This window comes from Mya arenaria, chromosome 4, assembly GCF_026914265.1.
Source record: "Mya arenaria isolate MELC-2E11 chromosome 4, ASM2691426v1".
NCBI lineage: Eukaryota > Metazoa > Mollusca > Bivalvia > Myida > Myidae > Mya > Mya arenaria.
Genome location: NC_069125.1, coordinates 13716844 through 13740330, shown reverse-complemented (window position 1 = coordinate 13740330; position 23487 = coordinate 13716844). Strand labels below are relative to the sequence as shown.

At 35.0% G+C, this 23487-nt stretch overlaps 1 protein-coding gene across 1 annotated transcript; it reads left to right on the top strand.

Annotated features, from left to right (window-relative positions):
* Positions 1–3215: 3215 nt before the first annotated feature.
* On the top strand, positions 3216–22094 carry LOC128230641 (collagen alpha-5(IV) chain-like). Its single transcript, XM_052943084.1, has 15 exons — positions 3216–3342; positions 3535–3576; positions 6252–6287; positions 6916–6933; positions 8307–8333; positions 8884–8913; positions 11119–11157; positions 11491–11529; positions 13730–13777; positions 14372–14530; positions 15133–16083; positions 16538–16783; positions 18246–18326; positions 19535–19633; positions 21967–22094. Exons 1-15 carry the CDS (start codon positions 3297–3299, stop codon positions 22092–22094), a joined length of 1989 nt encoding a protein of 662 aa, XP_052799044.1. The 5' UTR covers positions 3216–3296.
* The last annotated feature ends 1393 nt before the right edge of the window (positions 22095–23487 follow it).

The window sequence follows — 23487 nt, the reverse complement described above, 5'->3', positions numbered from 1 at the left end:
CTTCTACGCTATGCTTCGTTGAGTACCGTGGGCGATTTGGCTCAGAAAATATCGTAATAATGAATATCAAATAAGGCAGTTTCATTGGTTCCGCAAGGTACCAGATGCTTTCACGTAAAAATATATTTTGGCGAAAGCCAGAATTTGACCGGGTCCGTATTATCAGTTCAATATTCTTTTGCCAGCAGTCAAGACAACTCGGCCATTGCGTCAACTAACACTATACGGTTAGTGAAGTCAATTAATTGTAACATGCGAAATCAGTGAAAGAATATTTTTCTCCTCTGCTTCATTAAAACGGGATAGGGTATGTCAATTGTCCCATTGTGTTTAGGAAATATACCGGGATTAAGTACCGTGGATGCCGACGATGGCACTTCTTCCACTCATAGATGACACTTAAAGCTAACAGATATTAATCTCGTTATCAATAAAATGATAACAATTAGCCATTTATATAACGGGATTAAGTACCGTGGATGCCGACGATGGCACTTCTTCCACTCATAGATGACACTTAAAGCTAACAGATATTAATCTCGTTATCAATAAAATGATAACAATTAGACATTTATTCAACATTAATGTTTTCGTATAAAGATGTCAACAATAGTATACACCAATTACATGTATACCAAAAACAGATTATTCTTTATCATATATTTTTACAATACATTTAAAACAAAACTTTATTATCTCTGCAATGCCAAACGGTTTTATAATTGAGATCAAGTGCCATATCAAATCTGGTTGATGCAAGTAAGAAGTTTAAAAAGTTACGCGTTGAAAGATCCTTTTAAAGAAATTCAAAGAACAAGGGGAACTAACTTTGCAACAATTGGACTAAGTTTTATTAGTTTATATATATATTGCGCTTTGCAAATTTTCTCATTATTCTCTAATGTTGATAGTGCTGAGTGTGTATAAATAAGTTTTGTCATACAATGCATTTATTAATAATCATTGATTAGTACATGTGCTATGATATGAATTTGTTATACAGTGAATCTATGTTTACATTATATATTTAAAAATCTTAAACCTTATCTGATATCGAACGTAAATATGTAATGTTGACATTTTTTCAAATGTCTTACAGAAAATGTTCAAATAATCCAATTGTGCTTAAATTTCCCGAGCCTTCAGAGATTGTAAATTCTATTATACTATTGTTTTTTTACGCAGTACGGTAGATAAGAAAAGTAATCGGTACACAAAAGTGGAGGATGTTTCACCTCGATATAGACAACAGTTGTACCTAGTTAACTCGATATTTATCCCTGACATAATAGCATTTCAATCTGGAGTATCGCTTGCACCAACTAATCATCCCCGCAACCTACTGCATCATATGGAAATACTTGCCAACACCCAGAATTCTAAAATACCACATCGCTCTGTTCTTTACGTCAGTAACGTACTTTTGAGTCAATTAGTCTTTTGTGTTTCAACATTGTCTAAAGTACAGCAACGTAAATTTGAATTTTTTTTCAAACTCTTACAAGTCAACTATTTCAGATATAACACGCTTTGTTTTTGTTTTTTTGCATTAGTAAGATTTAACATTTTGGAAGCTAAATCAAACACTATTGACTACAGACCCAGTTGCCTAATTGATTACCGACCAAACGAAGGCGAGACATACAAAATCACAAGACAAAAAACAACAACATTTAAACAAATGAGCAAATTCTAATGTACGAAAGTGTTGGGGTTGACGTCTTTAAACGGTCAATGCGAATATGGAGCTCACTGAGGCTTCGATCCAGTTTGTGAAAGCTCATTCGCACACTCGATCCACTTTAAAAAAAAAATGTTTTATAAGTCATACCAGCGCAATGATATTAAAGCAAAACGCCATTTTTAAAAAAGAAACAATATATTCAGGGAAACATGTTATGATATTAATGATTTGGGTCGAAAACCCGTTTGCAAACAAAAGCAAACGCTTTTTGATATCAGGTATATTTTGAAAATTAAAGCGACTTTACTTAACTTTCTGGTCACAAAAAAGTAAGTATCTTTTCATTTTTTCAAATAGGACTCGAACCATTGCTGTTTTATAAGTGTCGAGTTGCTTTTGAATAACTGAATTTAACTAGTTAATTAGAGTACATGTACTGTTTTTAAATGACTGACATGACTACTTTCTTGCTATTGTTCCTCTTAAAATTTATAAATAAAACTTTTCTAAACGTTATATTTTACTGTTGAAGTATACACAATGCAAATGAATACTATATTAATTAAGATTAAAGATGTTTTTCGTAATGAATTTTTATCATAACATTTTTTTTCAGAATGAAAAATGAACATGGCATCTTGCTGCACTACAGTGGTACAGACGTCGGAACAACGGATTCCCTTGCTGTATACCAATCTGAAAACACAAATATAGGCATCCTTATACCTCTTCACTTAGGCTCAACAATCAGCAATGACATTCTTAAAGGCTTCATTTTATATTACATGAAGTGTTCTCCTCAAATACAAGTGTTATATTAATTATGTCGCATGCTTTCTTGAAATCAAAAAGACATGGAAATAAAAAAGTCAGTATTTGAACATTTCTTGACTAGTTGAGATTGCAGAATATGATTAAAACTAAAACACATTTTGTTGACGGACAGAAATGTTATACGATTATATTCAATAAGTATAGCCATAGCTTATGCAAATCCTACAAATGGTCATATTTTAAAGGCAAAACTGAAGAGCGCTGAAGTGTCTTTAGATATAAATTTATCTGTCGTTTTAGTATGTGTTTCGCATAAAGTGATTTATATGTTGATACACAGATATTAGTTTATGAGTTTTGTTATGTAAAGAAACACTTAGATCTAGACAGTTGTAGGTCTTCCAGATCCAAATTAATTTACTCATCAGCATGACAGATGTAACCTCAGAATTAGCAATCATGATCATGTAATGACACTTAATTGTTACATGTAAGTACTGTTAAAAAGCGATAATGAATAATTTTGACGCATTGACAGGTCAACACCCAGGGGCGATAGGTGATTATTTGCATACGATACAATCCATTGTGGTTTGTTTTTACAAATGTGGCCAAAACGTATTACTTACATAAAACTGTCTTTCACTTACACTGTTTTTGCTTTGTTCGCAAACTATTGTTTTCGCATATCTGGTCACGTGACAAATGAACACTCCTCGAATGCAACAATTGCCTTAAAACGACACCTTCACTGTGTGTCTGTCTCATTTATTCCACGTGAAACACCACACGAGACATTATTTCGTAACAGAAGTGTGATATTCAACTTTCGTTCAAAATGGAAACGTATATAAAACTGTGTTTAAGTGTTCTACTTTGCACAGGTAAATATTTTATCAAATTATTTAATGAGGCTGTTACATAATTAATTGGAGGAACGGTTTCTGTTGTAAGATGGTTATTTTTTTTATAAATGGTTAATGGGTAGTGTAGGTTTAAACTGATGTTTCATTATAGTTATCATTTCAATAAACTTTTTTTCTTATAAATTCATATGCATTCTTCTCTTTTTTCAGTATATGTTCATGGGCAAGACATTCGTGGATTTCGAAGACTTTGTAAGTTAAAAGGCATACTAATCTGAACTGTTTTAAACTATGAAAACACTGAAAATCGTAAGGGAAACAACAACAAAAAACACTTCATTAATAGATGTATTTTCTCTGGCAGTTACCCTAATCAGTTGAACATTGTTGTTGACATGCGTTTGTCGCTGGAGGCGGGGAGTTTTTTTTAAAAACATTTCAATTAAATTACTTGGTATCTGAAGTCAAATTGTTATTGTTTTTTTCCCATCAACATTTACTATGTCATAGCTTAGATTAAGCTTTAAAGTTCGCGATTAATATGAAGCACGCGCATCTTTTCATGTTTTAAAAGGACAGAAAACAATGATAAACATACATATCTGATATCAAAATCAAAGTGGTTAGACTTAGATTTATTTAGACATTAAGAACAATATTATGTTTAACTATGTAATGCATACAGGCCCAGAAGCGGTACCTCGGTTCTGTGGACTGGTATTGTCACCCTATTAAACAAAGGTTGTTATATAGTTCCATTTGATTCACGCTAAGTGTAAATAAGACTGTATTAAATTGATTCTGTGTTAAGAATCGACCGGGTACCGTTTTGGCTCTTGCATAAAAAATAACACATTTTTCATTAAAACTGTCTAACGGACTTGTTTGTTTGTTTATGAATTGTAGTTTTTTAGCAATACTTAGTTACATATTTAATAAATCGATGATAGTATCATAATATATCTTTAATTCAGAAACATTAGCAGGTATATTAGAGTATTTCATTTTAAATAGTTGTTCATGCTAAAACTGAGAGGGAACGGATTTCGATGATTACTTCATTGCATGTTTTGCTCTTTGATTGTTATTTCTAAATATGTTTTAGACGAAAAACAATTCTTTATGGCTGCCTAGGGATTTCAATCATACGGCGTCAACCTTACAGTTAATGTTGATCATTTTAAGATCATAAACAGGTGATAGAGTTTTATGGGTGCGAATTATGGGGCAGCTTAACCGATATTAAAATGTTTCTACTTGACAATTTTCCGCATTTAAATTGTAAAACAAATCATGGTTTTTAGAATTATTTGTGATTTTGCACAATAAATTGAGTCTTTATTGCATCAGCTCATGTCACTTGATGTGGCATCAAATTTGTTTCTTAAGTATTTAAATTGGATGAAACGATTTTAACCTGAGTCTGTTCTGCCAGTTCATAAATGAATGATTGTTCAAAATGATTTAAAGCTACCTGCTCTAACAATATTGACATATCTCCTTTCTGCAGAAGATCGAAAGAAAATTTGATTGATTTTGATTAATTATGATTAATTGATTGATAAGTGAAGGCGCAAATGTGAATGACCTTTTCAAAGAACGATTTCGTTTTTCAAGGAGCTCAAACATGATTTGTAATATTATTCGGTTCGTTGCCAATATTTGTAAACTGTCTGTTGTAATTTATGAACAAGCATCTTTGAGATAATAGTATATGCAAAAGTTGAAGTTATTCGCTTTTAACTGTCCATCTAAATGTATGTCGCTTAAATATATTTTCCATCTTGTTTCTAATTGAATTAATCATTTTATTTATTTGTCTTTAAGCATAAATATTCTATGTCGTTTATCAAAGAACGAATCTTACCCACAAACATATGCAAAAAAAACATTATTACTTATTTCGTGTTTCTCTTACTTGTAGATTGTTTGAAATGTTTGACAGTTTAAAACCCTAAGATCACGTTTTTTTTGTTGTTTTTTCACGTAAACTATGTTTCATTGGAAGTCCAGGTGACATTTCTCGCCTGGCCTGACAGTTTGTTCAAGGCCTTGGACCGCGGTCCGGCTTTCACGAGGAGTTTATTGCCCTACACTGTCCAACCTGTCAGAGCGGGCGTTAGATAATCACTAAACATCATTACTTCCTGCTCTGATATATGTTTTTTAAAGGAATATTTACATATTTAAGCTATATACTCATATATGTTTCAAGACACGTTCAAACACATCAACTGATTAAATATTTGCAAGGTTTGTTTAAAAGTCTAACACATTCAATCACATAATGGTGAGGAAACGTTCGGCTCATTTATTGACCTTCGTTAAGCTTTCGACACAATCGTGTATAGAAGAGTTAGTATTCCAATAAAAGCAATACGATAAACGTGAAACTTACACAAAAGAAACATAAGAAATTCAAAATCATCTAAAAAATATAACCACTGTCATTCTCCCTGTCTTGCATCACCGCACGGCAGGGAGATGTTTTAGCACCTTTTCTATTTCATTCTCCCTATTTAATTGATTTTCATTTATGTACGTACTATCATAAGGGTTAGTTTTTCTGCTTTTCTAATCCACCATTTTATGCTGTCTACCATTAAAGAAATGTAGATATAAGTAGTTGATTTGATTCGCATATATGTGTCATGTACGAGTATGGATTTCAAAAATAGAAATTGTATATAGGTACGTCATAAAACAGTCCAAACATTACACGGATTTGATTAATCCACAACCTTATTCTTATGTTTATCCAAATATCGAAGAAAATACTAGGCTCTCAATGATTGAAATGAATTATAAGTGATGATGTTTCCTTGTAATTTCTTAAATTAGTTTAAAATAACTTAATAAATTACTTAATACAAAAGATTTAGCATGAATTAAATTTATTGACTTCTGATTCGTTTCTGTTTTTACAGTCGATCTCAGACGTCGGGAAATGGCGATGCGAAGAGGTATTATAAATAAAAGCATTTATTCTTTATTTTGTATTAATTATTTAAAACTAATATTTGACCAAAAAGTAATACAAACAATGTTAAAAATGTTCTGAAATAAGTTTTTCCAATTGGATGAAATTTAGAACAAACGATTATACATTAAATTGTTTTCTACTGCATTTGATAAAGTTCTTTTAAAATAAAACTTACTAGCATGTAAAAAATCTTGTTATTGTTATCTTTAAAGCTGCACTCTCACAGATATACCATTTTACATCTTTTTTATTTTTTGTCTCGGAAAGAACAAATTTTTGCGTAAATATCTGCAAACCAATGATATAAGATTGCTGACAAAAAATCAGATCGTAGATTTTCATATTTCCGTTCGAAAATTAATGGTTTATGGCTTAAACCGTTACTAACGGTTTAAGAAAAATGCTTAAAACATCAATTTTTGAACTTAAATATAAAAATCTGCGATCTTATTTTTTGTCAGCAGTCTTATATAACTGATTTCCATGGATTTTCGAAAAAATTGCCTCGTTCCAAGACAAAAAATAAAAAAGTTGTCAAAACGTTCAATCTGTGAGAGTGCAGCTTTAAAGTTTATTTACATTTATTAACATAAAACTTTTGTTTTTAGGTATGGGATTTCCATTCGGTAAGTAGTAAACAATACAGCTAAAACTATGCCAAAGGTATGAGTTGCTATTAATGGCAATAAAATGTCCGTTCTGTGTCATTAACGTCTGTTTCATTCGCTACATCAATATATATCCCACCTGGTCAAGAATGTAGCATAACCGATTGACATTTTAGTATTAAAAATGGTTTTGTAACACATATTATTAGTTGATAAGTCGTAAACAAAGGTAAGTTCATATAGGACTTTGGTTTCGTAAGTATGGCGGACACGATATATACAAGGTATTAGTTTTCAAATCAGCTTTAATGGTAGCTCGATTCGACTCTTGAGCTTCGGCGATGATATTACATGTTAACTCCACGGCATAGTAGATTGATCTTGAAACAAAGTGTACATAAATAAATTATGTTCGTCACTGAAAATTTCTACAGAGCTTATGTTATATTTCACCATTGCTACGTAAAATGAATCTAATGACTTATGTTAACATTTTGCTTTTGATCAGAAAAATGAGACAAATAATTTTGCAGCATCAAATTTGTGACCTTTGTTGGAATGAAAAACTAAGCATACAATCCTGGTTCATTTCACCACCTTAGTGCAATGACCCAATATATGCTTCATTTTCTATACACAAGATAATGTAGATAATGACAAAACGAAATCACTTTATCTATCTATCGGAACACCTCCGCCATCTCCGCCATACGACGAGTTTAGTTTATGATCCGGTGCATTAGTAAAAATTCTTCGTAAATTTATGACAATAATGTTCATTAATAGTAGTGTAGTTTTATTTAATTTAAGTTCAATTTGGTTCCGTGTAAGGGTTTATTGCATAAATCTTAGATTTCAAAGAGTAAAATCCCTACGTATAACTGCTGAATTGTAATTACTACGCGATTTACTTGCAGCATAGTTAAATAATTCTGACATTGTAAACCGTCCATTTACAGGGCAAATTACACAACTTCGAACGTGCTTACTCATTGTTACATGCTCTATTTTTTATAATTAACACATGATAGTGAATCAAAGCATGGTTCTGCCATCTCAGACCATTGGCTACCTTCCATTTTGATAGGTTTTGAAGCTGAATGGTTTGTAATTTCAAATTCAACCTGAATATTTTGGATCTACTTGATCTCCTTTTTATTGATAACACTTTGACCGCATTGTTTTCCTTGTTCATCTGATATGGTCAGTTTACCAAATGCACAGTGGTTACGTTCTACTAATTTTAATTTTTCTGAGGAGAAACGTTCATCTATGCGTAAGATATATGTTCGGTTATGTCAAGTTTTAGTATCCACATGCACGCGTTGCTATTGGCTTTCGTGAAACAGTGCTAAAGAATGAGTAAACATTATTTTTGCTTTTTTCTACAGGTAACATTCGAGGCATTCCACCACAAGGTGAGTAGTTCATCATGTCCTCTATTTGTGTTACGTTTCCCTTGTTCTGTTCCCCAGTGTAAGTGCTCTCCCTTGTTTTGTACCCGATTTAGGTGCGCTCCCTTGTTTTGTCCTCCGGTTTAATTGCTCTCCCTTGTGTTTCGTACCCGGTTTAAGTGCTCTCCCACGTTTTGCCTCCCGGTTTAAGTGTGAATGCTTGTTTTGTTGTGTTATTATCGGGTGTTGTTGCATGTCGTTTAAGCCTGTCCATTCATTTGCAGTCGCTGCTAGATTTGAACTTGAAAGACGACAAAGAGGTAATTATAATAAATAAAAAAAAAATATCTTGTAAAATTGGCACAGTAATCTTATGACATATTACCACGCCTCCTAAAAAGTATTTTTAATATGTTTTATGGTAATAAATTATTTCAATATGTACTCAACTCATAACACACGATCAACGATACACTCCATATTGCATTAGAACGATTTTTTTCTGGATACAACTATATCCGCTTTCTAATGTATATTTTACACATACTTGTATACATGTATTTGCACATTTCAGCACTGCTTGGTTTAGGTGGGAACGGTTTAGGTACGCACCGTTTATCAAGTTATTATTAGAAAAAATAGTTCACAGTAAAATGTAGAAGTCACCGAGTTTCTCTGTAGTTTGTTGTGAGTTTTAAAGATTTTAAAGATTTCTTTTCTGCAAAATCTGGAATATATTTCTACATTTAGGTAATCACATTTTACCTTTAAGGTAAGCCATCCATCATTAATTAAAAAAGATCTGGAAAAGTTTCATTTTAAAGTTACACAAAGTAGTAATAGTTTTAAATGTGTTTCCGAGATCTTTTTATATACGCATTACAGCATGTTATTTAAGAAACAAATTAAAACAATTGCTTTATAATCATAGTAAAATTTTCTTTTATTACCTCCCTTTAAAATATAATATCCTAATAGTAGCGTCATTATGCTGTTAGTCAAAAATTGTATTCATACAAAAATAATAAAATAGTTAAAGATGCACTTTTACTCCCAAAAAAGATTTACCACAATGAAAAATCTTGTTTTAATGTTCCAAAAAGGATGAATAAATGTCGAAAACAATTGTTCTTATGAAGGAAACTGAGTTTAATTTGAATGAACTGAGCATAAAACACGGTAATTTTACCTTATGAGACCATAGTAGACCACAATAAATCTTGTAGCATTCACCAATCATTTAATATGTTTGCGCTTTCTGCTAGTAAATACCAGTAATTAATATCTTGCATACCTTTTTTTAGGAAGTAGTTAAAGGTTTATCAGTCAAAATGGATGTTTTCATGCATGTGTATGTATTGATTTTGAATAAGAGTCTCACTTTAAAATATAAATTTAAAACATAAATAATGTCGATGTTTATATCTAAATTGTACTAATGGACAGCTTACCTTAATAGAACTCAAATATCATGTATCACACGTAATCTTTTCTTTTGAAAATTAATCATTGCCGGTTGAAATACATATTTTTAGATTGAAATAAATAATTTCAAACGATTTTGAACGGCAGTATGCCATGCAGTCATAGATGCACATTTTTTGGAAATGCACAAATCATTATAGCTGCACTTTTCTTGAACAGGGTCCCCATTTTTACCCTCATTTGGTGGTTTAAATACTCCGCTTGGTTTTCCTCCGTCATTCGGGGCTTTCTCCGGAAGTTCATTTGGCTCGACCTTTACCTTCCCTGGCGGCGGCGGACCAACTTTTGACGGTACATTCAATTTTCCGCCGGTCCAACCAGGAGACGGCCCCAACCTCCAGACCGACACTTCCGGTATAAATAACATGAATGGTGGCCAGCCGACGCCGACACTACCGACGGGCAATGGAGCACCAATTTCTGGTCAGCGCAGTAGAGGAATGCAGATGTGTAGTGGCGTCAACCACTAACCCGAACAAGACATAGAAATAGAAGAAACACATAACATTAGCGAACTTAAACTGACACTGTAAATAGACGTTTCTTCAGTTGCAGTGCCCGAGAAAGAACTAATTTGCGTTAATAGTTGACTGTGTACTGTAGAAATAACAAACTCTGTACAGGAATTGACAATTTTGGAGAGTTTCGGGGACGACTTGTAAGTCTATATCAGATGAAAAAAAGTGTATGCTTGTAAATATTGAATTACAGTCGAAACTCGATTTGTCGATTTCTGTTATCTCGGTGTTGTCGATTTTTTTTCGATTTTTTTTGTTAGGTTAAACACTTTTTGTAGTTCGGTTATATCGAAAGTTCGTTATCTCGAATATTTCCCTCGGTCCAAACGACTTCGAAATAGCGAGTTTTGACTGTATGTTTGTTTTGTTTTTTGGTATTTGGAATATGTTTGCTTGTTTGGTAATCGGAATATATATCTTATCTTATCTTACCTAATCTATTCTAATCTATTTCATTGCAAACCTTGTAGATCGGTACATCATGGAGTTTGTTTTAAATATAATAAGAATAGAATTAAATTTAGAAATATCTATAACCTTATAAATAACGCCATCCCCTGAGCAGCACCAATCTGTGTGCAAGACATCATAGTCGCTATATTTACTAGGTCTGGCATTTCTGCTCGGCGGTTAAAATTAAACTGGTATCTGGGATGTATGTTTCAAATTATCTAAAAAAAATATCGAGATAGAAGTTTATTTAAATTTTTCGAACATTATTGTATGTAATTTTGAGAAACTGAAGCCTGTTATCGAGAGGGAATTTTATTTAAATATATCAAACAAAATTAATGTGTTTTTTGCAGGGGACATCCCTAACGGCTTCGGACAGCAAACATCTCAAGGTAAAATATAGATATGAACTCATTGATAAATATAGTCGAACCCCGTTGGCTCATACTTCAAGGGACCAATGAAAACACCTCGAGCCTCGGAAGAATTCGAGCCAAGCGGGATTGTTTACCTGCAGTACTCGATTCTTTACATCAAGTTCGAGCCAACGAGGAATCGAACCAAACGATATCGAGCCAACGGGTTTCGACTGTAGATGCAATAGCTTAACATTTTATTTTTGCATCATGGATTTTGTTAAAAACTGCTATCGAGGTGGACTTTTTACGCTTATGAAATGTTCACGTACAAAATAATGACAAAAGAGTTGTTGTTGTTTATTACAGGGGACATGTCTAACGGCTTCAATCCGCAGACAGCACAAGGTAAAATATTAAATCGTTATTAAATATTTATACATGTATTACAACTTTTAAACTGTTGTTAATATGTTTAACACAACATGTAAAGGTTGTTAGTATGTACTTACAAAAACGATTTTGTCGCATCACCATTTATTTTGTGGAGGTAGATACTAGCAATATTTAACTTTTAGTGGTTTACATAATATTGTGTAAACTACCAACTTACACTGTTTATATCCACAGTTTTGCCTGATTGCAGTTAATAAGGGCTGGCTGCTGAGTTACTCAAATAATTGTATTGGCAAATTTGAGTAATACTGCCTTCTCATTAGACAAAATATTATGTTGACCACTAACTTAGTGTTACGACATGTACGCTTAAGATGAATCTGATTGCTTTTCTTTGAACTCATTCGTACATTGTGTTTATTTGAACTGCAACCATGTGTTCAACGAATGTACGATCTAATCACGAATAATTAATCACGAGCGCCGCCTTTGAAATGCATGTCTCGTAGTTAATGCGCTTATTTTCAAATGAAAGTATTGGTTGAAGGTCAGTTTTATGTGTTTATCTTTTATTTTTGGTAAATGCATACTAATAACCCTTACACCAGCTTAGTTCTCGATATTATATTTCGTCTACTGGCACAGCCTTCGTTTAAATTTACCGATTCACCTGATTAAAATAGACTGACTGATATACGTCAGATTTGAAAAATACTACCATCCCCTGAATACAACATTATTTCGAACATTATAAATGGATTAGAACGAGCTTGTTGTTAAAGCTGCACTCACACATAACTGAACGTTTTGACAACTTTTTAAAAAAAAAAATTGTCTTGGAACGAACCAATTTTTGCAAAAATCCATGAAAACCAGTTAATATGATTACTGACAGAAAATTGGATCGCAGATTTTTATATTTAAGTCCAAACATTTTTGTTGAATGCAATCTTTTACGATTGGTTTGCAGATCACGCAAAAATTGCTCTTTCCAAGACAAAAAAATAAAAAAAAAAGTTGTAAAAACGGTAAATCTGTGAGAGTGCAGCTTTAAGTTAGAATATGCACGAAAACGCTAATAATGAACGCTTTAGTAGTTGGTAGATTAGACCATAACCTTTTCATACATTCATATCAAATATCATATTCACATCTCGTCATTGCATGAATCATATCTAGCTTCCGAGTTTCTAGAACAACGCGGAGGCCCCACAGAGCGGCGTCGGGTGCCACGACCTGACGGACCACGATCGCCCATCAATCCACGACTTCCTTTGCTTCGTCCGCGACCGCTTTCTGGAGGACAGCCGGTTCCAGAGAGACGTCAGCAGGAGAGAGGAAATCAACCAGAAGCGGTCAGCCAGTTTCAAAGAAATCCAGCTATTCAAAATTTTAGGGACCAGCGCATGCAACAGGCAAATATAAATCGTCAACAATGGATGTCTAATAATAGACAATTACCACTGAATGCACGTCCGCCAATTGCCAACCTCCCGCCTGTGGCGCCTGTGGTACCGGTCGCCTTGCCGCAGATCAACCCGATTCCTGCGCCGCTTCAGCAGTTCCCGAGGGCTCCATTTCCGGTGCCGCTCCCTATACCTCCGCCCCCTCTGAATCGTCGAGAAAACGCACCAGTCAGATCCCAACTTCCGGCCCGCAGGAGCAACAGAGGACAGCGACAACGCCCTAGACAGGGGCGACGACCGGATCGACCAGGTTTTCATGCGCGCGCTTGTATTATAACACTTTTTTTCTTTCTCATTACTTATTAGTCATTTAGAAGGTATACTAGTACATACCAGTTAATACGTTACTAATCCATCAATATCATGTTTTTGTATAGAATGGGAAATCATGCACGATATTTAGATTTAGTCTTGAAAAACGCATTACTAATGCTTAAAACAATACACATCGATTTCATTTGTCACCAAGTGGTATTACATTTGCCGCGGTTGTTACATTTGTAACGAATTGTTTCCTTTGCCGCAGTTGTTACATTTGTCACCTAGTGTTTCATTTGCCGCAGTTTAACCCACTTCAGTAAGTTGTTACATTTTGGGGTTTTACATGCGTAATATTTACTATACGGTCTTAATTTAACTTAGAACATAGAAATTACTAATTCATTACTTATACATTTAAACAACAAATAAAATACATTTACCTTTGTTGAAATAATAAACCAAAGTATTTCTGGTGCCCTTTTCAGACTTCCCAAATATACCAAACATTCCTCAGATTCCTCGAATTCCAAATGGTAAGTTTCGACAATTTAATCCTATATAAATGTTAACACTACAATACTACAACATACATTCTATGTACACGCTAAAATATCTTTTTAATAAACAACAACTGTTTTCCCTACATGCCTATTGTTTTTTTTGTCAGCATGTAACATTAACCATAATATTATTTGTATTTGACCTCAAGTAAATCGACATCGTTGTCTATAATTCACCAGGAAAGTGTATAAACATGTACATTGGAACCCCGTTCACTCGAGCTCGCTTGGCTCGAAATCCTCGTTGGCTCGAACTGGATGTATAGTACCGATTTCTGTATGCTGAATGAAAGCATTCCCGCTTGGCTCGAATTTTCCGAGGCTCGAGGTTTTTTCACCGGTCCCTGGGATTTCGAGCCAATGTGGTTTGACTGAACATATATATTATATTAATGGTTACTCTACCGTACACTTTTATTGAAGGAAAAGATTGTACGAGTAATTTCCATAAGGGATATATTTGAACATACATATTTTATTTTTGGCTTTTTATGGAATAAAAACACAAAATACAAACTCATTTTTTTATTAAAATCACGTCTCAACATTTTCATTCTTTTTTCTTAGTGCCTGATACACCAACCCAGGGCCCCACAGACGGAGGTCAGACAACACAGCAAGGCGCTCCTTCCGGTCCGGGTCAGTTTCCGGGACCCGGTCCGCGGCCCGGACAGCCCTTCCCCTTCCCCCAGGGTCGGCCAGGATTCTCCTTCCCAGGGTTCCCAGGTAAACTATAATGGATTCTTAGAATATCGCGAGAGTTGAATAAACGCAATTTATCGGAAATAGGTCAGGTCGCGAATTAAAAAATAAATAAAATTAAGGGATGTTTGTTTTTTCATCTATATAATATATAATGGCGGCGCGAATTTTGAACCTCGCGTAAAACAAAGATTACGAAACAAATCATACTAGAGTTAGAACACTTGAATATTGTAGACTCCATGTTTTGTTTTGCTGGTACAATACACTTTAAATCGGGACTTAAAAGTAGTTGTTACATAGTTCGCATGAATTAACCGACAATTACGTATCAATGACTATGGTCTCTTAGATGCTTTTTTTTTTATCTTAGAATGATGTGTATGCCGATTGGTTTGTGGTTACGAGGCCATGTCGCTATTTTTCAGCTCGATTAGTGGAGGTGCATTTTGACATGTATTTCCAATTGCTAAATGCATGTATAGAACACCAATTTCGTATTCTATTTTTTTATTTTAGAACCTTCAATTTTTTAATTTTCGGAAAGAAAGTGTAGGCCGCGGCCAAAATGGCATTTAGGAAGCTACGCCCCTGTAATGCAATAATGTTTTCCATTTCGCTTCCAGGCAACGCCATCTTTCCTGCACAGAGCGGCGGCGGCGCGGGAATCATTCGCGAGAGGCGACCGGAAATGATGGCCGGAGGTGGTAGTTTCGGAGGTCCAATGAACTTTGGGCCGAATGGGCAACCTCAATTCACATCTCAGGACACAACAGCATCCAACCAGAATGAACAATCAACTCCTCAGAGATTCCCAAACGGACAAGCAAACTTCCAAAACGGGCAACCAAACTTCCCAAACGGACAACCAAACTTCCAAAACGGACAGAGACAAGCAAACTTCCCAAACGGGCAAGCACAAACAAACTTCCCAAACGGACAAGCAAACTTTCCCCAGGGGTTCCCAAACGGACAACAACCTCAGTTCCCAATGGGATTCCCTCCACAACGGTTCCCCAATGGCAGACAGCCATTCTTTCCACCTGGAGTCCCATCCAGACAGCCACTTCCGTTTCCAGACAGGACCCAGCGCTCCGGCCAAAGTGAGATGGCATTTGGCGGTCCTTTCCCCGGCGGTCCGTTCCCCTTCCCACCAGGAGGACCTGGCTTCCAGCAGACCGGCTTCGAGGACTTCCGTGCCCAACAGTCGGCTGACCTTGGTCCAGAGTTTTCTACCACTTCTGATCAACAGCAACAGAACGACATCAGTCTAAACTTCCAGCCGCTAGACCAAGGTCCACATCTTCCATTTAACACAGACCAAAACCCAGAGTTAGGTGGACCCTCCATGAACATGAATCAACAGACCGGAAATTCTTTCGACGTCTCTTTCACACCAACAGGCCGGGACTCCGCCGCAATAACAAGGAACGTTTCAGAAAAGAGCGCTACTTCCGGTGGAGGAGATTTCCGATTGGTTGAGGTAGCAGACGCAGACAACTCCGTATCTATGCCGATGGAGTTCGATACAATCCAGGGACCAGGTCTTAGCGCAATGACCGGACTGGACATGACAGGTAGATAATATGTTTCTCTGGCCCCAATTTCTCGAATCTTCTTAAGCTCAACTGGCTTAAGTAGCTTATTTTAGTTAGCCAAAATGCATACTTCAATTGAATCTTGATAAATGAAAAATGGTTTAATGTGATTTTCGTAATGATAAATCCTATCCAAAGTATAAAAACTCTTAAAGAAGTTAATATTACGCAATTTATTGTTAACCAAAAATAGTGAGCTTAGCTTAATCCTGTTATAAGAGACTTTGAAGTTTCGAGAAATCGGGGCCCGAAGTTTAAACTTCGATATCCGATGAATGCAACTAATATATTTGTGTTTCAAACATTGTAAAAATGAGCTTCTTTTTTTGTCAAACGCTTTCAAATTTTGTTGCAGGTTCCATGTTATACATTGTAAGAATGATATAAAATTTATTTGTTCAAACACCTTCAAATTTTGTTACGGCGTCTGCAGGTTCCATGCAACCTGTGTTAGACCTGTCCCTGCAGCCGGAACCACTTACCGACACGGCCGACATGGCTGCCGCCACCATGGACGTCATGCTCAACGGTGACATGTCCAGTAGCGCGACGGCCGTTGACGCACAGGGCGGCGGCCCCCAGATGGAAGTGGTTGTAACGCCCGTTGAGCCAGTACCTGTCTTCACACCGCCACAGGCCGATTTCTCGTTCTTCATGGGCGGATCTACAGCACCGCAAGGTAGGGAAAGGGAAACGTGTGCTTCATTTTTGTTACCACAAACGTTACACAGCAATTCAGTTTATCACAAAAGGTTAGGCCACAGTGAAATACAGCAAACGAAACAAAATCATGACTGGTGCATTATGGGTATGCATAGCACAATAACTGCAATTAAACGAAATAATAAATGGCCAGCAGGTCATTTTCTTACTTATCAATTTTCTTACTTAAGGCATTTTCCTCAGTTAAGTGTCTAACTTGTCATATAATATAATAACTTTATACTATCTATAATACTTTATTTTTATATATTTAATGTAATTAACACTCTTTCATGGTAAAGTCACTGGTACATTTCTTCCAATCTGAGTACGAAAACATATTTACTCAGTGTGTGTATACCATGTGATATATTGCGTCATAAATGCTACGTCGGAAGGCAATATTTTGCCTCGAATGAAGACTTTAAACGAAGATAACTTCACTATTTCTTCACCGTTTTAAATAAAACATAGCGCAGTCTACATCGCTTACGGAGCCCCGGTATTTACCAGAGTGTGATTGAGGGTTTAGTTTCTTGAAACACTTCGACAAACCTTTTAACAATACGGCCGTCTGACGAAGCACTGTCAAAACATTTTTATGTAAACAGGTTTGTCGAAGTGTTTTGGTGAAACCAATCAGCTTATCAAACTTCGGTAATACAACGAATGTGGGGCTCTTTAAGCGGCATAGACTGCCCTTTGTTTTATTTAAAATGGTGTAGAAATAGAAAAGTTATCTTTGATTTAAATCTTTATTTTAAGCAAAATGCTGCCTTCCGACGTAGCATATATGACGTAATTTATCACGTGGTATACACACACTGTAAATGTAGACGTTTTATGAATACCGGGCCAGGCAAAAATACATGAAATCACTCTCAATCTCAATTCATTATACCACAAATCAAAACGTTTCACACCTTTAAAAGGCGCATGCTTGCTTCGATAATTAAGTTAATGTTTTCTAGAAATACAATCCAACAGCAAGGTAATGTGTAATCTATTACTTTTTTTGCTCCAGTAACACATATTCTTAAAGATATTGAGCAATGATGTATATCAATTTAATGCGCGTTTAAAAGGGGATAAAACATTAGCAAGTTTGAATCATGTCATGCTTTAATGAGGAAAAATGAGTTGAACTAAAGTTTGAGAAATTGCTTGAGTATTTTTTCGTGATGGATTAGGGCCTGTTTGAAATTAAATAAACATGTGTCGTCATATTGGATGATAATGGTCTAAGGGAGAAAACTCGAATTGACTTAGTCAATACGTTGTTACCTCCCTTGAATATGCTGACATATTATTAGTGCGATAACATTTTTAGACTGCCAATTGCCTTTAATGTGCTTCATTGCTGTAACATTGAATGCTTTTGTTTTTATTTTGTCTAAATTCCGCATGGCTGACAGTCACGTGACTATTTGACTCTTCAGTTATGCCACCTATTGATGTTCCCGCCGACAACACCGTGGTGATGTCAGGATCCAGCAGTACGTCTGGCAGTATCGTGACAGGTGAGTTTATTTTTAGCTCCCTTTGTTCTTGGAAGAAAGAAATTTCTAAGTATTGTTATAGCCTTGTCATAGTTGTCCTGCGAAATGACTCAGAAACCCATAAGCATATTTAAATAAAATTTGGTACATATGTTCCCAGACACAATAAGCAAATGTATAGCTAGGCCCATAACTCTGCATTCAGTAATTGTTGAGTTATGCCCCTTGTTCGACTGAGAAAAAAAACAGATGTGCTATTTGCCGTTGTTGATGTTTTGTTGCACGTTAAGAAAGCAGTTTGATCGTCATAACGATGGTGTTACGAAAGCAGAGGTCATATAACGAGTGTTACTTAATTTAAAAACATATTTGTTTTTATCTGAAGAGAAATATTCAGGAATTTCGTTATTTTCACCAAATCGACATACACTTCATTTATACGGATATGTTTTCTTTGACTCAGTTGTAGGTGATCGCTCTTTTCTCCTTGTCCAATAATATACTTCAAAATAATATTTCAAAATAGGCCACATATACCTGATTCGAACTTGCTTTCAATATTCTGATCGACACATACTTGTAAATTAAGTTAAATGCTTCTGCATCGAGAAGTTATTTCTAAGAAAATGTTATGCCCTCATGTAATTGTTAAAAAGTTGTTAGTATATATACTTATAACAATAAATGGCTTAATTCGACAAAGTCGCATAACCATTTACTTTTTTTAAAGTACATACAAATAATCTTTAACTTTTTAGTGGTCTACATAATATTTTGTAAACTACCAATTTACTGTGCCAGCCACTATTTATATCAACCAACTCAACTGGTTGACATCAATAACGGATGACTTCTGATTTACTGAACTAAGTATATAACTTGATACTTGAGAAATACTGCCTTCTCAATGAACAAAATATAATGTTGACCACTTAAATAAGATCAAGCTATGCCCACCATTTTGTATTGGTACAAATTGTGTTATATTCTCCTTTTAAAGAGAGATGATACTTTTAATGAATATCATTTAATAGATAAATATTATGAACTATGATTTTTTAAAATCAAGTTTAAGCAAGTAATTACGCTAAGTGAAATTTGATACTGAAAACTCTTACGATATTTCGAGAAATTTGGGTACAGAGGATTGTAAATATATGCTCCTATATCTATCTCCGATGGCTGATTATCCTACATAGCTTGGTATTTAAATGTTTTTCCCCTTGAAGCCAAGAAACCAGGAAATGGTGACATCGTCATGAAGACGCTCCACGTTGAAACCGTAAAACCACGCTCACGACCGGAACCATTTGCACCAATGTCATCCTGTAAATGTTAAATGGAATTAGTTCATTAAGGCCAATATAAACTAATTGCTAGATTTTCATCCATTTTTGAATGGGGCGGGGGGGGGTACATTTTTTTTCTGAAATGACAGTTTCGCCGTTGAATATGTGTTTATGTTATTTCTTATTGCATAAGGGAAAAGTATGTGTTTTTAGACGAACCTCGAACGAGATATTGTAACAATTCTCCTTTTTTACATGTAAATGTTAAACATCGACACCGTAGGTATGAATATACTCCGATCCCGGACAATACCGGACTGATAAGCAAAAACAGACCCTAGTAAAATACTTCTGTTTGAGTCAATAAACTTTAAGAAACGGTGGAAAAAAAAGAGGGGGCGGACGGGGATGAAAATCTGGCAATTTATTTAAAGTTGCCTAATTTGCACAGTATTATGCGCAGTAAAAGCACAGCATTGACCAAGCCTCGTATTCATAAAACATTCAGTTGTCAATAGCGGATTTACCATATGATAAACTCACCTAATTATATCTGAAATACTTTATTTTCATAAATTTGATTGAAAATGAAGACTTATTTAGACACTTGTGTTTCTTTTTATTTGGATTATGGACATTTGAGGAAATCGGCTTCAGTTTAAAAATGACTTTAGATATTTTATGAAAACCGACCCGGAGCTTTGTCGCACAAATAGATCACCCTGGTCTTAATTGCATGTTGTGCTTTGATTGTAACGGTTGTACTTGGGTCTTACTTAAGTATGTCAGAGCTTTATTTATTATTAATTTGTTTTTATAGAAAAGGGAAATTAATGTCCAATGGTAATCTTTATTAAAAAAAAAACACATGTAAACATAATCATGATTAGAGATCTTTACTCCAAACAAGTCAATCAGAGCCATGCATTTCATGCACTGTCGTTTGTTTTTTAGCCTATGCGAGTCGAATCCTAAATTGGGCCGTGTCGTTATTCTAAATATAAAATCACATACAGAACAGAACAGTTCTGTTCTGTTCTGTTATTCTAAATATAAAATCACATAGTAATCGAACTTATACCTGCAGTCGCTTTCGCTCCCTTGGAATATATTTTTAGCCAAGGTTAATGTAATACGTGTACTAATACATAACAAATTTATCGAATTCGTTCTAGGGGGGTGGGGGTGGGGGGCGTCAGAACGAAAATTTATTCAGCTTAAAGTGTTGACAGGGGGTTATGGGACTTTTAACAGTTTCTTCTCCGATTTCTTCATTTTGGGAGTATTTTATTATTATTTTATTTTCATTATTGAAATTGTAAAAGTAAACTTGGAAGGCGCGCCGGGTGAGCCACCAACTAGATCCGCTGGTGGGTCGTTAAATTTATGGTGTCGCGGTCCAATATATGACTCGAATCAGTTATGTAGGCTAATATACGAGATGGAGTGCATGATAAACTTTGCCCTGACTGACAGATAGGCTTGTTTAAAGCGATACACTATTCGGTAAACAAATGCATCTTTTATCGGGATCATATTTAACAAACACACAACTTGAACGTTCACTGAATGGACAAACAGCTTGCCCCTACGTCAGTGCGTAGCCACACCCTCGATAAACATGCTTTTCGACCATCAACGTGAATGATGAAACGCGATCGTTTTGAGCTGAGTAATTCAGTAAGTTCCAGTCAAGTTTGTTGGCTAACATTTTCACCCTGGCAATATGTATCGTTCATTTTACACATATATATCACTGGTTGACGAGTAGTTTTGCACTTGTCGGTATTTTGTTGTGGGCGTCCGTACATGTGATTGATTGAATATCCATCGATCTATTGTGGCTGTTTAACTTGACTAAGCAATTTAGTTAAATTACTGCCTGTTTTTCAATTAAACATTAATTTTGTTGTGTCTTTTCTTTATGAAATTATAACTAAGTTCAGTTCAAATTTTTCATACATATTGCTAAAACAACCAGGGTCGGTTTTCATAAAACATCTTAAGTACTTTCCTGACTGAATCCATTTTCTTAAGTAAAGTATCTCACTTTTATAGGATGCAATAATTTCAAAATATATTTAAGACTTTATTTTCATTGATTTGATTAAAAAAAAAATACCATTATGTTAAACATTCTTAAACTTTATTTTAATTTGACATCGAACATTTTAGGAAATTTACTTCAGTTAAGAAATGAATTACGATGTTTTATAAATACCGCAAAAGGAGTTTAAATGTATAATTTTCTTTTGTTATAATTGTCATAAATCGGTGTGTGAGATTGGTTTTATCTAAAAAACAAACAAAAAAACATGGTGCATAAGTTTAATTTTAAGAAAAATAATAATCTAACTATTCTTTTTCATCAGGGGATGATACGTTCGACATCATCGGAACTAGTGGCGCACAGCAGTCCATGAACGCCGCTGGCACAGGAAGTGACGGAACCATTGCTATGACCAGCGGCAATGCGGCATCTGCCGCCAACCGTAAGTGATGTAGCAACATACTTAAGTAAAGGACAGGACTTCTTCCGTATAAAGAAGCCCATCCCACGATCAATAAAATTGACGATGATAGTTACTTAATCAAACTGTTACTATATACTATTAACAATACTATTAATTCAATAAAATTGACAATGGGTCGATTGGCCCAATGTTAGCACAGGGGGTCCACTTACTCGTCACTTCGAACATTCTTAAATCTGTAGAAAAATCGCTGATGGCACCATGTCGATTGGATTTTTTCTTTCTTCCAAGTTTTTTTTCGAAATATATACCGGCAATCGGAACACTTCGGCCATAATCCAAAATAATTGACAATCTCGAAGCTTGCCGGAGATGGCCGAGTTGCCACGATTGGAATACCGTCTTAAGTGTTTCCACAAATATATACAGCAAAATAAAAAAAAACTATTTAACATTCATTTCAACTAACGACTTAGAGTTGTAATAAAGCGGACACCTGTCCTCAATTTCTCGAAAGTTCTTATGCGTAACAAGCTTAAGTAGCTTATTTTATCAATCAAAAGATTAAACTTAAGCTTAATTTCACTAAAGAGAAATTAGTTGATCGTGAATATGATACTCTATACAACAATATTATTTGTAAAGTGAACATGCTTTATATATTTTACCTTGTGAATTGGTTAAAACTTATTATATATTCCATATAAGATCCATCCTTACTGTGCGCTATTTCCTGCTCTGTTCTGGTAAAAATTATTGCCTGTTAAAGTCCAAGACCTCGTAAGGGTGTAAACATTACACAAAGTAAACTAAACCAAAACTAGTGAGCTTAGCTTAATCCTGTTATAATGGAAATACTAATGTTTTGAGATGTGAGAGCATGGCTTGCTCTTTTCCATGGATGATAGGCAATGCCAACGGATGCTAATCTAATTGCACCCTAAAATCTATAATATAAACGTTTCATTTACTTACTAATTATCAACAGTTTATTCCTAGACTAGTACGTTCCCGGTATATTAAAAATGTCATAAATGTTCAACGGATCGAAATGTCGCAAGCGTTCTAATTTTCTCAATTTACAGAGCCAATCGTTGAGACGAAACCGACGGACGTTGTAGCCAATGACGTCACAAACGATATAGCGCCACCAAAGACGCCTTAGAGTGTGCAAAGGTAAATGAAGAGTTTCATTTTGCTTAAGGTCTACGGTGTACGACTATTTTAATATTGGATGCCTGGGCTGGTATTCAATATGGCTTATTATTGGATCTAAGAAGGACTAATAACTGACCGATATTTATCCTAATTTAATCTAAGAACGATGTAGCTAATCGGATTATTTGTTATTAATAAAAGTCAATGATGTATGACCATTACATTGACTTAAGTCGCATATCAAATACCACACCTGGTTAT

What these genes read in the sequence shown, in the direction of transcription:
- LOC128230641 (XM_052943084.1), top strand. Translation starts at nt 3,297, where the DNA reads ATGGAAACGTATATAAAACTGTGTTTAAGTGTTCTACTTTGCACAG. An exon ending in CTCCTTCCCAGGGTTCCCAG is followed by an intron (nt 14,531 to 15,132) that starts GTAAACTATAAT and finishes TTTCGCTTCCAG; the next exon opens with GCAACGCCATCTTTCCTGCA. An exon ending in CGGATCTACAGCACCGCAAG is followed by an intron (nt 16,784 to 18,245) that starts GTAGGGAAAGGG and finishes TTGACTCTTCAG; the next exon opens with TTATGCCACCTATTGATGTT.